The 15,323-nt window shown below is 39.3% G+C and overlaps 1 protein-coding gene across 1 annotated transcript; it reads left to right on the forward strand.

The window, feature by feature from the left end:
• The first annotated feature begins 12,834 nt into the window (after nucleotides 1–12,834).
• Nucleotides 12,835–14,841, forward strand: LOC125009371 (claudin-19). The gene is made up of 4 exons (XM_047587284.1): nucleotides 12,835–13,175; nucleotides 13,550–13,714; nucleotides 14,059–14,137; nucleotides 14,242–14,841. The coding sequence occupies exons 1-4, from the start codon at nucleotides 12,974–12,976 to the stop codon at nucleotides 14,402–14,404; spliced, it is 609 nt and encodes a 202-aa protein (XP_047443240.1). The 5' UTR covers nucleotides 12,835–12,973; the 3' UTR covers nucleotides 14,405–14,841.
• Nucleotides 14,842–15,323: the final 482 nt, after the last annotated feature.

A 15,323-nucleotide genomic window follows, 5' to 3' on the forward strand; every position in this document is an offset into this window, starting at 1 on the left:
GAACCTAGTGCAACGTTTGCCTTTGTTGGCTTACAAAGGTTCGTGTAACATTTGTTTTACACAAACTGGCACTCGCCTGTTAAAGGTGTTCATGCAGGTATTTCTGGTCAATGTTCACACAGCTCTACTGAACGAAAGAAACCAGTTTGAAGGAACCTATTTTGTAGACCTCCAGGTGTTTGCACATATTAATACAAACTGCACTAACTGTATCTAAAAGACATGAACAAGAAACCTTTAAATCATTTTCAACATCAAAGATGTTTTTCTTTATTATAATACATACGGTACTTTTCCACTATCTTAATTATGGACTGAATTAAGTGTGTGTAGCGTGCAATTATTCCCTTGTATGGAGTGCTCACTGGAAGTGATGTGTCATTTTTATTGTCAGCATTTTAATTAAGTTATGCCATTTTCAAGGAAAGTACAGAGCTACACCCATCATCTGAGAATGGCTGAGTGGAGCTGGTTCACCAACATACTTGAGATTCTGAAAGGTTTGTCTGCATGTGGTAACACCACTGCCATGCCCTCTGTGGGATATGTCACAACTAAACTACTTGAGCTACACCTCTATAACCAGAAATATTGCTGCTGCTTCTGTGGTGAGATTAAACGTTTTGAAATCAAACAGAGTATCAGTTTCACTCCCAGTGTCTGCAGCAGCCGGACGATTATAAAAGCAGCATCAGATGAGGTTTGGCTATATCAAAAGGAATATACCAGCCAACATGTGGCTGCTAGCTTGTAATGTCCTTAGCTGCTTTAATATGTTTTCAATTCAACATCGACGATGAAGATGTTGGGTATGCGCCTCATTGTACAACCAAATACATTTCAAAAACAAATTAAATTTTGCACAGCAAACCTCCTCTGAGGCCCTTCTTCTCAGTCGTGGATGCACATTACACACACGACCAGAAACAATGACTGAAATTTTTGCGCACAGAAATTCCCAGGCAAAGTTTCCAGCTGTGCGGGTAACACAACTGCTGTGAAATCATCCTGTGAACAGAAAGTAAAATTAGTGTTTTGTATATCAACACTGTTCGAGTTGTTGTATGGGAATGTGTGCGTGCGTGTGTGTGTGTGCGTGTGTGTGCGTGCTCTTCCTGTACTTGCTGGTTCACCAATACAAATAACACAGGAGCTCAGGAGTTAAAGCAAATATTTATTGGCGTTCAGGCTCAAACTTGTAGGTATGTTACCCGATCAATGACTTAACACTTTGTATCACACTCCTGATCACAGGCTAGCAGCAACAGGTGTTTGTACTGGAAACTGGATTAAAGAAATATGCTGTTAGTTCTTTTAACTATCAAGATTGTTTGCTGACTGTGTTGTGTAGCTGCACAGAAAATACAACACAACACATATTTACAAGTAAGTGAACTCACCTGTGCCGGCCGGGGTCATCTGATCGTTCAGTCATTCACCTGACCCGAGGATGGTGAAGGAGCTGCCGCGCTCACTAATGATCTGCGAGGACTGACTGTTCTTCCGTGTCACACCTAGCAGGTAGAAAGGTGAGTGCAGCTGTCTATCAACTGCTACAGCCGTGTTGAGACACGAAGACACACCCACTTATTAGAGAGAGACAGAGTGAAAGAGAGAAAGAGAGACACTGCCAAAGCTGTCCTTTCCGTCTGTCCAGGGTCGTTATCGAGAGAAAAATCCTATTAAAAGAAGAAGAGAGAGAAAGAAGGAGCATGTTTCCTCTCATGGCTCTATGGTCTGACTCTGTAAGTGAATAGCGTGTTTTATCCAGTGCACTGGGGTTTTATTTTCCTCTCTGGGCCTGATACCGCCTGGGGCACATCTTCAGGAAAAACCGGTAGAGGTAGTCAGAGAACTATTTTGACAAACGCCAAACCAACCCTCAACGGAGAAAATCCAACCCCTGCCTTTTTACAGAATGAGTTACAACAAGTTTCACATTATCATTTAAAAAGGAATAATCAACGAATAGAACATCTAATACAGTACATCTTTTGGATTTGGCTTAATGTATGACAGTATGTTAGAGCAGCAGTTTTTAGGTTACCTTTTTAAGCATGTTTTGATCATGAAATGCAAAACACTGCATGCATTGAGTTGATTCTGGTGACACACATTTTACCAGGGAGCTACTTTTCCAAAATCAGTAATTACTCATAATCTGAATTTTAAAAGATAAACTGACCAAAATCAAATCTATTCTTTAACCATTTGCCACCTATTCTTTCACCATTTTCCACCAAATGAACGTATAGTCTAATACAACTCTGTGGAGAAAAATTATTTCACGACGTATGGCCGCACATAGAAATCTACAATCAAACTGATGTGAGAGATATGATCTTAATATCTCATGTCATATGCTTAATGTTCATCTTAGCTCATATAAACTTGAATAAACTTCTTAGTTTAAGAATGACACCCATACCTCTTAAACATAATTTAAAGGCTTAAATAGAGAAAATGACAGCTCAGACTCCTGGTATGCGGACAAAAGTAAACTCTGAGTTAACAATTTGCCGGGCCGTTTGGCCTGAGGCGCTCTGTGCTGTGCCTGATGAAAGAATGACATCCGACTGGTTTGAAGCAGCATCTACTCTTTATCTATGTAGGGAGTCACCGTAATCGTTGCTGAGGCCATCCTCAGGCTTTGTTTAAGCATGCACAACCAAATAGAGTACTACTGAATTTATTATAAGATACTACTAACTGATATAATTGCAGCGTGCAATACGACTAATGGTATATTACAGCACAGCCACACAAACATATAATAATATAATAATACAAACCTTAATATTAATGTATCGTCTTTTTTTTTTTGTTTGTTTGTTTTGTTTTTTTGCTAAGCGGTTAATTGTGATCTCAGACATGATGCCATGATAAGGTCAGCATATTTTGGATCCCTTCTAAGCACCTTTCTGTACATTGTTGGTTTGATTTGGCTAACCTTTGGAAGGCTTGTCAGGACGTAATGTTGTTAATTTGTCATAGAACCAGTATTTACAAAGTGCTCCTGCCGCGCTCCTGATGTTCAAGAGAGACTGGAAAGTTTCTCAAGATTTTTAATTGCTCACTGATCTCAGGCCTATTAAATTGCATTAGAAGTTGGTCGGGTGACATCAGGGGACCTGAAGCTCACTTGCCACTTGCAGAAACACTTCCGCTTAAGATGTGAGTAGTGCTCCAGGAAAAAAAAATAAAATAGCAAACATTTTTATTTTAGATGCTCTTTAAAAGTCTACAGAACATGAACACAGAAATGATTAAGTGTGTGTGTGTGCTCAATTGTGTGTACACGCACATTGGGAATGCTTTTGATAATAATAATACATTTTATTTATGAAGTGCTTTTCAAGAACTCAAAGACACTTTACAGACACAAGATAAAAACAGAAGAACATACTGAATAAAATGTTAATTAAAATAAGCATGAAAGCAGCTATAATGAGCAGTGTAAAGCTAAACATTAAAACCAATCTTAAGAATGGGCTTTGTGATGGAGGGCTTTGTGGGGGAGGAGGAGGAAGGTATTCTTTAACAGGGAGCAGCTGAAAGTGTTGGTGGACAGGGGTGATGTGGTCTGATGTTTTTCTGATCTACAGTTTATTGAGGAGTTTGGAAGGAAAACCACAGTGCAGGCTATTGTCGTAGTCCAGTCTGGACGTGATGAAAGCATGGATGAGAATTTCAGCTGGGAACTCAAAAAATCAGTTTCACCCAAAGTTGTACATGACTTGACTTCCACTGCACCTGAAGAAAAATAAAGGGCAGAGGACATGACAGGTAATGTTACAAAAGCTTATTTGAGTCTTATGGGATATTAGAATGGAAAACAGCTTATGGGAGAAATAAACTGTAAATGCAATACAATGTTTTTAAATATTTAATTGAGACAAAAAAGGAAAATATCTCACCTTCATCCACATCTTCATTGATTCCAGAATATGGATCATTTTCATATGTGACATGCCCCATTTGTTAACAAGATCTTTAGTGATATCTTCAACGGGACACACAGTCCCTTGACACCCAGAGTTTGAGGTTGAGGTTGAAGTTGGTGGTTCAGCAGATGCTACAATCCTTGAAGGTGTGTGTTGGTGGTGCAATGTTGGTGGTCGAAACAGGGGCAGACGATTCTCTGTGTCTGGAGTCATGCAAATCACCTGAGGAATGCTTAGTGTGCCTTTGATGGTGGGCAGCTCTTTTTGCAGTAGAGCACTTACTGTCAAAATCCGTTCTTCTTCCATATAAAAGAGTTTGACTTTGACTTTCAGCACCTCTGGCTACCTGTCAATCTACTGTTCTCTTTATGGTAGTTCTGACACCATTACCCTGTACCATGACCAGCTTCCAGGAAACTCCAGTTCAAATCAGTAAAACCCATCTGGAAAGGACTGGTGGTCATGAAGTAAAAGTTCTCCTTGCCCCTACACTGCATAGTTGGGTCGTTGCTAATGAAGTTTAGGTTTTTTAACTTTTGGATGATTCACCCTCAGGAACTGAAGAACTGGTTCAAGTTGAAGCAGGATCATGTTTCACTGAGGGTGACAAGGCACAGAATGTCAGAGTATTTTCTGTGGTGTACAAAAAAATTGTGTAGTGTTGTCTGTCTATGAGATGCTCCAGAATTGACTTGCTGTACCTCCTTTGCATATTTGCGCTGCCAATTTTCTGCTTAGTCAATGTGCAGAGAGATCTGTGCAAAGACCGGCTATGTGTATTGATGCTGGATGTTGAAGAGGTGTTTGCACACCTTGTCCTCCATTTCTGTTTCAAACCTTTTACCGACATGAAGTGTTCCTTTTTTATCACTACAGAAACATCACCACATGTTTCAGCTGTGACTGTTTCAGTATTGACAATTTTAGATAACTTTGTGCCTATCTTAAATATGCTAATCAGCAAAGGGTTGGCTGGCACTTTTTTTCTGAACTACTGCACACACATAAAAACATTTTTTCTGCAATAAAACCATAAAAAGAAGCCCTGGGAGGAACGTCTCTTTAAGTTACTCATTGATTTTCAGAAAAAAATTTAGAGTTGTGGCTTAAATCGTTCTCAGCTTATGGACTTTAAAAATTTATTTAAAAAAAAATTCAGTATCATTTTCATGAATTGAAATTTGGGAGGGACAACGTTTTTGCACAAATTTGGAAAAATTATCAATATATATTCATCAAACTGCATGTATGCAAGTTATTGTACCCAGTGGAAAAAGTATTAAAATGTTCAACTAAACACGCATCAGTCGGGAACAGTTTGATCACTCTTCAACATTCAGATGTACCGCACAAAGCTTCGACATAACACATCTGATGGAATGTGGCCATCATTAATTAGTTTCACCAGTCTGACAGGTCAAACCTTCCTTACGTGAGAAAGGCTTAATAGGAGCCTTTCTGTTTAACTGTGTGTGAGAAACAATGCAACCAAGAAATCAAAGTAAAACTTCTCAACTAATAATTATAGCTCCAATACAATCAGCAGCACTGACTGGAGTCTCTGTGTGTGAATGTGATGCTTACACTGTATGCTGATATGATGATATAACGCAATCTTGTGGTCAGCCGACGGACCCTACTAGCAGGTCTAAAGAACTGACTGGGGTCTGACCTATAAGCAAGTACTATAATAATGCTTTTGAAGAAGTTTCGAGTTTTGAGTAGCTATGTTTTCAAAAAATTCTTTAAGTCCAGTTGCCTTTCTTGAAACATCTTTTGTATTACCATGAACCTGAACTGAAACTGAGAACATTCACAAAAAACAGTGCAATCAGCATCAGAACTTGTGACAGGTGCCTCAGCGTGTCTTCAGTTACACCTACTTGGTGCATGTCTTGCTTGGGGAGGCCTCTAGATGGCATCCTTGTATTTTTCCTTTCTATAATATGTGGCTTTTGAAAGGATTCAGGCCCTGCTTGATCATCAAGCTTGTTCACATTATTTTCTTCAAGTGTGATGACTGTCCTCTTTAATATCAATTCAGCGTAACACTGTTTTATTTATGTTGAGTCAATAACAAACAAACTTGCCTCCAGTTGCTTTAGGCCACTAACAATATTGGAAAATCAGAGTTAGACAGAAACGGTCAGAAGTATGAACAAGCTTACTAATTCTCGTGCCTCCGCTGCAATATTTTGAATCATCTGGAGACTTTGTAGATAATTATTTGAAACATTGTGAAATGTTGTGAATAAAATGTTCAGTATCACTTTAAAACAAGGTGTTTCTGATTTTCAAATAATGCACAGGTGTCGAGGAGGCCACGTTAATGCCACTCAGATTAACTGTGATTAGAGTTCAGATGTTAAAGACAAATACAGAATTTTCAGTTTCATCTGAAGTTACAAGTATACAAGTATATTCAGGCCCGCATGCCTTAAAATGTGATTAGAATTTGATTAAGTGATTTATTTATATGGTGGAGTGTGATCTGTATGATGATGAGCAATGGAAATATTTACAGTGTTTCCAAACAACATTGTCAAATGAAACTAGCATGCATAAGGTAACGTTTGTGTGCATTGAAGAATGCTCACTGGCATGACTACACTATATGATCAATCCAGTCCAGTCTATTATTGTTACAGTACTTTCTGGAGGACTTTAACTTTCATTTTCTCAAATCAGCAACTTAAATAAATATTTGGATGTAATTAACGCTAATAGCTTTCCACTATTCCCAGAACTGAGTTTACACTGTAGCCTGGTCCTTGCTGACGGCTGCTTCCTCCCTTTGTGTAATGATGATGAGAATCTCGCTGCACTTGCAGGAAGCCTTGCAAGAGCCATGCCAGGACAACTGCCTGAGAGATCAGGAAACCTGAAGGACAGGGCCTCCATCCTTGAATCCATCCCGTGAATTCTGACAATGACATTTTCCACTGTGATCAAACAAGTGGTGGTGTGCTGTTTTCCAAGAAGTGAATCCTGCATTTCACTTAAACTGGTGTTGTTATATGTATCCAGGGAAAGCATTGTAATCTACCCACATCACCACCCAGTTGTGCCGGAAATAATGGAACACATTAAACGGATGTATACAAAGTCATGCTCCAATTTACACCGGGTCAACTTTACAAAAAGAATCAAAGAATATGAATGTGTCTGTGCTCAAAATGTGTGTATCTTCCGTGTAATCTTTACTTCCTGTAAAAGCTCAGGCGCCTCTCTGTGGGTGTTTGAAAACTGGTTCGACCAGCAGTTCCTGAGCAATACAGAATCATGTAAGATGAATACAAATCTGACAAAAACATCAGCAGCAGGGACCTTACAAAATTCAGGAGCATTTGCAGCTTCATAATGCTACCCTGTCAGCGAAAGTAATAACTTGGCATAGCACTGCAAGGCACTAGCAATAAAGCCTGAATTAAAAACAACAAAGCTTTACTGACCCCATAAGACTTACGTTTTCCTGAGGAAAATTGCCTTTCAACAGTCTATCAGAACTTTGCCAGCCTAATGGATATTTTTACATCCACATGATAGCCTGACATTTACTTGTTAGAGGAAACTATTTGAGCCTGCTGATATTTGATAATAACTGCCTCTTCAACTGCCATGGAAGTCCATGTAGGTAATGTGTTTTTGTCTGTGATAAGGTTTCCTATTTTCTTAGATAATCCTCATTTTTTTTTACATTTACAACTTAAGACATTATTAATTATTTCATTATTGGGCTCATTATTTGTATTTAAATATAATCTAAATATATTTTGTCCAATTTTAATCCCACTATTCATATGTTTATGATTTTTTATATTTTCTTCCAGTAAGGGAATTATTCCAGGGTGCAGAGTTTTGTTTGTCTGGTGAATTATTATCATCATAGTGATGACATGCAGTATTTATCACTGATTGGAGACATGAATCTAAACCCAAACAGTAATCTTCAATGTCCTGTCTTTACAGAGACAGCCAGATACAGATCTAAGGGGATTGCAACACACACTCACCAGTATGTGAGACGCTTGCTACGCATGAGTTTCACTCTTCACATTATTTCCCAATCCCGCCCAGTTTTACATCCCGCCAAAAAGCATCAATGTTACATGCAACTTTGAACATCCACACACTTTGACCTCTTCCTCTTTTCAGAGCACATGATGTCTATTCTGAGGAGTGCGGTTTTTGGGGAGTTGTTAAAAGGGAAGTGTGGAAGCATCATTCAGTTTAAGTTGCAAACGTCCAGTGTCCACAGTATGATGCTTCAAGGTGATTCACTGCAGTGACCATCAGGATGATTGAAAATACATTATGTTCCTGTCACAGTGACGTTTGCAGAGGTTAGGTTTGGTCAATCTAACCAGCAAGTCCGAATATGGTCAGACGCTGTGATCTTATTTTTAGCTTTGCTATCACTTGTTTTCCTGAAATGTTCTGTTATTTCATTCATGTCCTGTTAACCAAGAAGTGTTTTTTACATGCAACATCAATTTATCAAAAATACAGCATTCACAGTATTCAACATGAGGTACTGAGGCTGCACAGTGGTTCTCACAACAGGGATACGAATCCACCATCCAACTGAAGCCTTTTTGCAGTTTGGAGTTTACACGTTCATCAGTTGCTGTGGATTCATCCCACCATTCAAAGATGACTTGTTAGGTTGTTACTGATGATTCTAAATTGGTAGGTGTGAGTGTGAATGATTGTCTGTCTCTGTGTTAGTCCCGTGATAGACTGGAGACCTGTCCAGGGTGGACCCTGCCACTTGTCCAGCGACATAATAGCTTAATAACAAATAAATAAATAATAACAACACCAAATTGTCCCCTTTGTTTCAGTGCAAAAAGGTAAATTATAAAAATGTTTTCATTGAATGAGTTATCCTTTTACAAAACATTTTATGAACAACTCTTTTTATGGAAAAAAATTTGCAATTTCAGTGCATTGCTACCATCTAAATTTAACTTCTATGTTGTGTCATAACCACAACTCTGACTAAAACAGGGCAAACATCTTCCTCCATATCTCTCTGGAGCAGGACAGAGACAGCACTGAATGAGCTTCTCTGCCTGATTATGGTGTCATGTAGAGGGTGGCAGACATTGTTCATGATGGACCAGATTTTGTTCAAGGTCCTTGCACCTGCCACTGAGCAATTGCAGTTAATGTCTTCTATGTCATTTTCATCTCATGGCCCAGATTGGACTCTCTGGCAGGCCTGGCCTAAATTAACATTTAACATAAAACTATTGGTCTTTGAAGGGACAACATGTTGCGGGGTGCATGCTGGACATGCAGGCATGCGTACAGCATACACTCAGCATACCCCCTTCTGCCTTCAGAACTGCCTTAATTCTTCATGTCATACTTTCAACAAGCTGTTGGAAACATTCCTCAGAGATTTGGGTCCATATTGACATGACAGCATCACACAGTTGCTGCAGATTTGTCAGCTACACATCTATGATGCAAATCTCCTGTTCCACCACATCCCAAAGGTGATGGTCTATTGGATTGAGATCTGTGACTGGAGGCCATTGGAGTACAGTGAACTCATTGTCATGTTCAAGAAACCAGTTTGAGATGTTATGAGCTTTGTGATGAGGTACATTATCCTGCTGGAAGTAGCCGTCAGAAGATGGATACACCCTGGTCATAAAGGGATGGACATGGTCAGCATGAGGCTGTGACATTTAAACCATGCTCAGTTTGTACTGAGGGGCCCAAAGTGTGCCAACAAGATATCTCCCACACCATTACACCACCACCAGCCTGAACCATTGATACAATACAGGATGGATCCATTCTTTCATGTTGTTTACACCAAATTCTGACCCTGCCATCCAAATGTAGTTGAAATCGAGATTCGTCAGACCAGGCAATGTGTTTCCAATCTTCTATTGTCCAGTGTTGGTGAGCCTGTGTGAACTGTCTCAGTTTCCTGTTCTTATCTGACAGGAGTGGCACCCGGTGTGGTCTTCTGCTGCTGTAGCCCATCTTCTTCAAGGTTGGACGTGTTGTGCATTCAGAGATGGTATTTTTCAATCCTTGGTTATGACCAGTGGTTATTTGAGTTACTCTTGCGTTTTATCATCTCCACCCAGTCTTCCCATTCTCCTCTGACCTCTCACATCAACAAGACATTTTCGTCCACACAACTGTCACTCGCTGGATATTTTCTAATTTTTGGACCATTTTCTCTAAACCCTAGAGATGGTTATGCATGAAATTTCTAGTAGATCAACCATACCACATTCAAAGCCTCTTAAATCTCCTTTCTTCCCCATTCTGATGCTCGGTTTGAACTTCAGCAAGTTGTCTTGATCACCTCTACATGAACAAATGCATTGAATTGCAGCCATGTGACTGGCTGATTAGCTATTTGTGTTAACAAGCAATTAAACAGGTGTACCTAATAAAGTGGCAAGTGAGTGTATAAAAGAGCTGTGGGTACACTGGGTACCACATAAGATCCTGTGTTTATATCCAGTGACTCAAGCTCAAGGTTTAAAGTCCTTATGTCAATTTGTTTTAACCTTTTTCTTTTTGCACCTTAGTAACAACTCTTCTGTCTTCTGCCCTCAGGATGTTTGTAGGCACACACCTGCACATTAAACTAAAACTTGTCTAATAACAGCTGCAAAGAGCAACTTAGTTCCTAAAAAATTTCCATAAACAACAGTTACAAGTTTGACCAAAAACTGTTAAATTACCTGATAGTTGTTTCAAAGGCAAACATTAAGTCAATGTTACTACTACAATATGAATAATATACGGTTAGTGGTATGAAAATAAATAGTAGTTAAATAAATAACTACAGTACCTACTGAGAAGGTATTAGCCCCACAATAACAGATGTAATGTCTGGATTGTTGCGTAGTCAAATAATCATTTAAGATAATATGTATAATAAAAAGATACAGACAGGGCTCAGTAAATTATGGATGCAGCAATAAACTACTTAATGCACATTTAAAGCATCATTTCATACAGAACCTGCTGTGAAATGGTGAAAATTTTATGTAATGTTTCCTACTTTTATTACACACACAGCATGCACTAGCACCTGCTACACATACTGGCAAGCACATGCTCCAGCACAAATATTTACGGCCTATCATCATTACTGTTATTCTCATCTGTCCCTCCTAGGATGTGAGTCAGTCATTACACACTCAGGGAAGGGGCTACTGCATTGCTTACATGAATCACAGATCATTTACAAACACTGTGTTGTTCATGTAGAGTGACAAAGAGCACAAGTTCACAGGAAGGGTGTTTATCTCCAGAACTGAACACTTCAATAACTTTTCATTGTGCAGTCGCCAATTCATAGTTTGATGGATGGTTCTTGTTAAACAAGAAGCTAGTTTCCTGATACTGTCGTCAAGCATCTGATGCTGCTGCTTGCAGACTGCAAACGTGCAATAAGAATTCCACTGACATTAAGTCTGACCCTGGCACACCTGGGAAGCAGTATTAAACAATGAAAGTGACAAACATTAAATAAATGAAGTAAGTGCCTGTGAAGGAGGGATACTAAATGACCTGCTTTAGACAAGCCTGCAGCAGAGCTGTGGGCTTTAATTGCAGCGAAATGTTTTGATAGAGGCTCGTTTCAGGAAAGGGTGGACTCCGATCCAATCTAAGAGACAAATGGAAATGTTTACAAACTGGCATCCTCTTCACCAAATATGGTCAAATAATCTGCTAATTGGCTGAGTAAAATGCAGAGTTTGTTTGCATAAACACATGTTTGCTGCTCCAAATTACTGAGGAAAGGAATGACAATTGAGCATGTTAACCTAATTATTTAAGTGAACAACCTCCTTTTTAACTGCTGTATCATCAGCCCTTTTGCATCTTGATTTTGCTGTTGTCACTTCATGTATAAGATCTTTATTGAGGTTCATGCAATAATAGTTGCTCATTACATCAGACAAGTTTTAAATGGAACATCACTGTAGGGGATAGGACATTGCTAATGTGGTGAAATGGTGATCATTGAATATTGTTCGACAAGCAAGAGTATATTAAATATCAACAATAGGTGTGAAAACATGTGTCCCTACATGTTTAATTTTACACAACTGCAGGTCACACACAGCATGCCACTAGTGAAATGTGCCTGATGAATGTGAAGTTTAGTAGGCCATCAGTGTCAGGTTGATTAAAATAAAACATGCATGTTGCAAGCAGCCTCTGGATTTAATGAACAACAGCTCTAATAACAGTAGTTAATGACAATGAACCTGATTTCATAACTAGCAGGGGCCTGCATGTGTATGCTGGGCCCCAAGTGGGTTCATTTAGGTCAAAAAAAGGTGAGCTACAAGAAGGGCCCATAATGCAAATATCATTTTTCAAATTATTATCTAAGTTTGATCATTCTAGGTACGTAGGGGCACGTGTACATTCTGTTTTCCCTGACGTGTAGTACGAGGAATGGGCATGGGTGGGGCCAAAGCGCACGCCCCCTTGCGTGCCACACCAGAGACCACAGGCTATCAGTTGGCATCTGGAACACATCTGGCAAAAACTGTCAATTTGTGAAATGTGCACATTTTAAAATGTGTTTCTTCAACTATATACACTGTAAATTGTGAGCATTAACAAGACATTTGCATTGCCAGCGCGCATAAACTGAATTAACTGATTTTTATTTTATTTTATTATTATTATTATTTTTTAAATGTCATTGACTAACCTATTCTAATGTTAAACACATGTTTTCTTCATTCAAGGTTCGTAGGAACGGTGTTACCAGCATTTATTAATCAGTTTGATATGACTTCTTGAGAAAATACGTCAGCCTCAGGTGGAGTATAGAGTATAGAGACCCTTCGTGCGTCATGCGCCTTGCACTTTAAATAGAGGACGCAGCGGAATGCACGCATAACGGTCCGAGGAACTACGAGGAGGAAGAACACTTTGACAACAAACAAAGGATCCTTGTTTAACATAATTTGGAAATTCAGGCCCACGTTTTCTAACTTTTTGAGCTGAGCACTCGTCTGAATACCATGGCCAACACTGGATTACAGCTCCTCGGTTTCTTCATCTCACTGGTCGGAGTCGCTACCACTGTTGCCGCTACTTTCATGGTGGAGTGGAAGAAGCAAGCTCAGGGCAAGACGCACCGCATCTATGAGGGCTTGTGGATGAGCTGCAGTGGCAATGAGCGAACAACCTGTGAAATCCACGAGTCCCTGCTGAAGCTGCCAAGTAAGTCCTGTCCTCTGAAAACCAGATACTGCCTGTTGAGATACCTTCCACTGACAATAAGTTTCTATATTTAGCCAGAAGTTACTCCTTTGGATTGACCTCATAACTTGTTGACCCAGTCTGATATTCCTGCGGGAATGTAGTGTATATTAGAGTTTGCTTTTCTGGACTTGCTTTAGGACTGTGACAGAGTTTATGGAATAAAGTAGAAAAAGATACCTCATGATTATCATACTTACAGAAAGATGAACAATGAAAAATGAGGACTCCTAGAGAAAGGCAGTCACAAACTGAGATAATGTCCAACACACAGAGAGTGTGTTATTAGTAAGAAGTAAGAAGTTTACTACATGTTTGCACTTCTCCTCCTCCAGCTGAGGTCCAGGCCACCAGAGCGGTGATGCTGTTCAGCCTCTTCCTCTCTGCTGTGGCGCTGATGGTCTCCACAGTGGGGATGAAGTGCACCCGCTTCATGGATGGCATGCCCGAGAACAAAGCCACGACGGCTATGATCGGAGGAGTCATGTTCATGATTTCAGGTGAGTTCAGAGTGAACAGAGTCGGACAGGCTTTCACATGTCACTTATAATATTGTCAACTGTTTCAATTATCCTTTTTAAGGAAAACTGCCAGAGTATGTGAGGATTTGTTGCGTTTCTCTGTCTTATTTAATCATAAACACAAGTGTTAAAAGCACTTTTTCTCCATTTTCCTACATTTAATGAAACAAACAAAAAAATTATTAAGAAAGTAATCTGATCATTATCTGACTGAAAATGATAGTTTTATTTTTAATTTTTTTTATATATATATATGTTGATTAATGACAAAGAATTGAAATGAGCACTACTGTAATGAACAACAACGTGCTCTGTTTGTCTAGGTTTATTGACAATCATCATCACCTCCTGGTATGTCAAAATGATTGTTGACACCTTCCATGAAACACATCGTCTACACAGGTACAGTATTCCAGAGAAGCCTAATGCACACACGTACTTGCAGATGCGCTGATCTTGCAAATAAAAGTGCATCTAAATGTGTGCGTATCCATTCTTCTCACCAGTTATGAGTTTGGTAAAGCAGTGTTTGTCAGCTGGGCCGGTGGACTCCTCACTATGGCCGGTGGCACCTTTCTGAGCTGCAGGAGATGCTGCAAGTCTAAATCCCCGGAGTCCATGAGCTCCAATCTCCTCGCTACCACCAACCCCAAGTCCAACTACGTATAGTGGAGGAGCCAGGACGATCTCCAGGTTTAGAGTGTCACAAGAATATATTCATCCAGTAATAAGATTAGACACAGGATCTGAATTCATCATGTGTTTATAAGGTGCAGTGGACACAGATGGAGCAGTAGCTCCTTCTGCTGTCACCTGAAAAAATGTGAAACAGTAAGTGTTTCAATGGATTACCAGCAATTACAATTGAGCTGTACTGTTAAAAGTTTGCTTGCTGTACTGATTTACAGTGCAGACATATTGTATAACACTTTTAATAAATGATTCCCTTTACATACTGGTGTTAACTGGCGTTGTTTGTATATGTTTGTTAATTACTGTATATGTGTAAATTTTATATTTTTCATCTTGTGTTTTTATTGTATTTTGTCAGTTGGAAAGATAATTGTATGTATATTTCAAAAATAAAAATAAAACAGTCCACTTTTCCTTGTGCTTAGTCAATTTGTATATGACATTCACTAAGTTTGAGTACAATTAATTTAGTTTGATTCAACTGTTTTTGAATACCATCAATAACAATACAAATTTTCTGAAACACCCAAAGCAAGAATGAAGGTGATAGTGGCAAGAAAAACCCTCATCTTAAACTCTTTTTCAAAGGTTTCAAAGTGCTGTACCCTCACAGTAACATCAATCTGCACCATAGACTGTATACTCTACACCTAGTATATACAATCAATGATCTACATCCACTCGTTCATACAAGCGCACACACAGTTACACACCATTGCTAAGCACATTCCCTAATAGCACTGGAGTTACTAGGGGTTCACTGTCTTGCTCAAGTGCACTTTGGCATGTGGTCCATGCGCTGGGGATCCAACCACTAACCCTCTGGTCGACGAGCAACTCGCTCTGAGCTTTGCCTCTGATTGGGATTTCAAGAAACTGTGCGACCATAATAAAC

Source organism: Mugil cephalus, chromosome 6 (genome assembly GCF_022458985.1).
Source record: "Mugil cephalus isolate CIBA_MC_2020 chromosome 6, CIBA_Mcephalus_1.1, whole genome shotgun sequence".
Taxonomy (NCBI): Eukaryota; Metazoa; Chordata; class Actinopteri; order Mugiliformes; family Mugilidae; genus Mugil; species Mugil cephalus.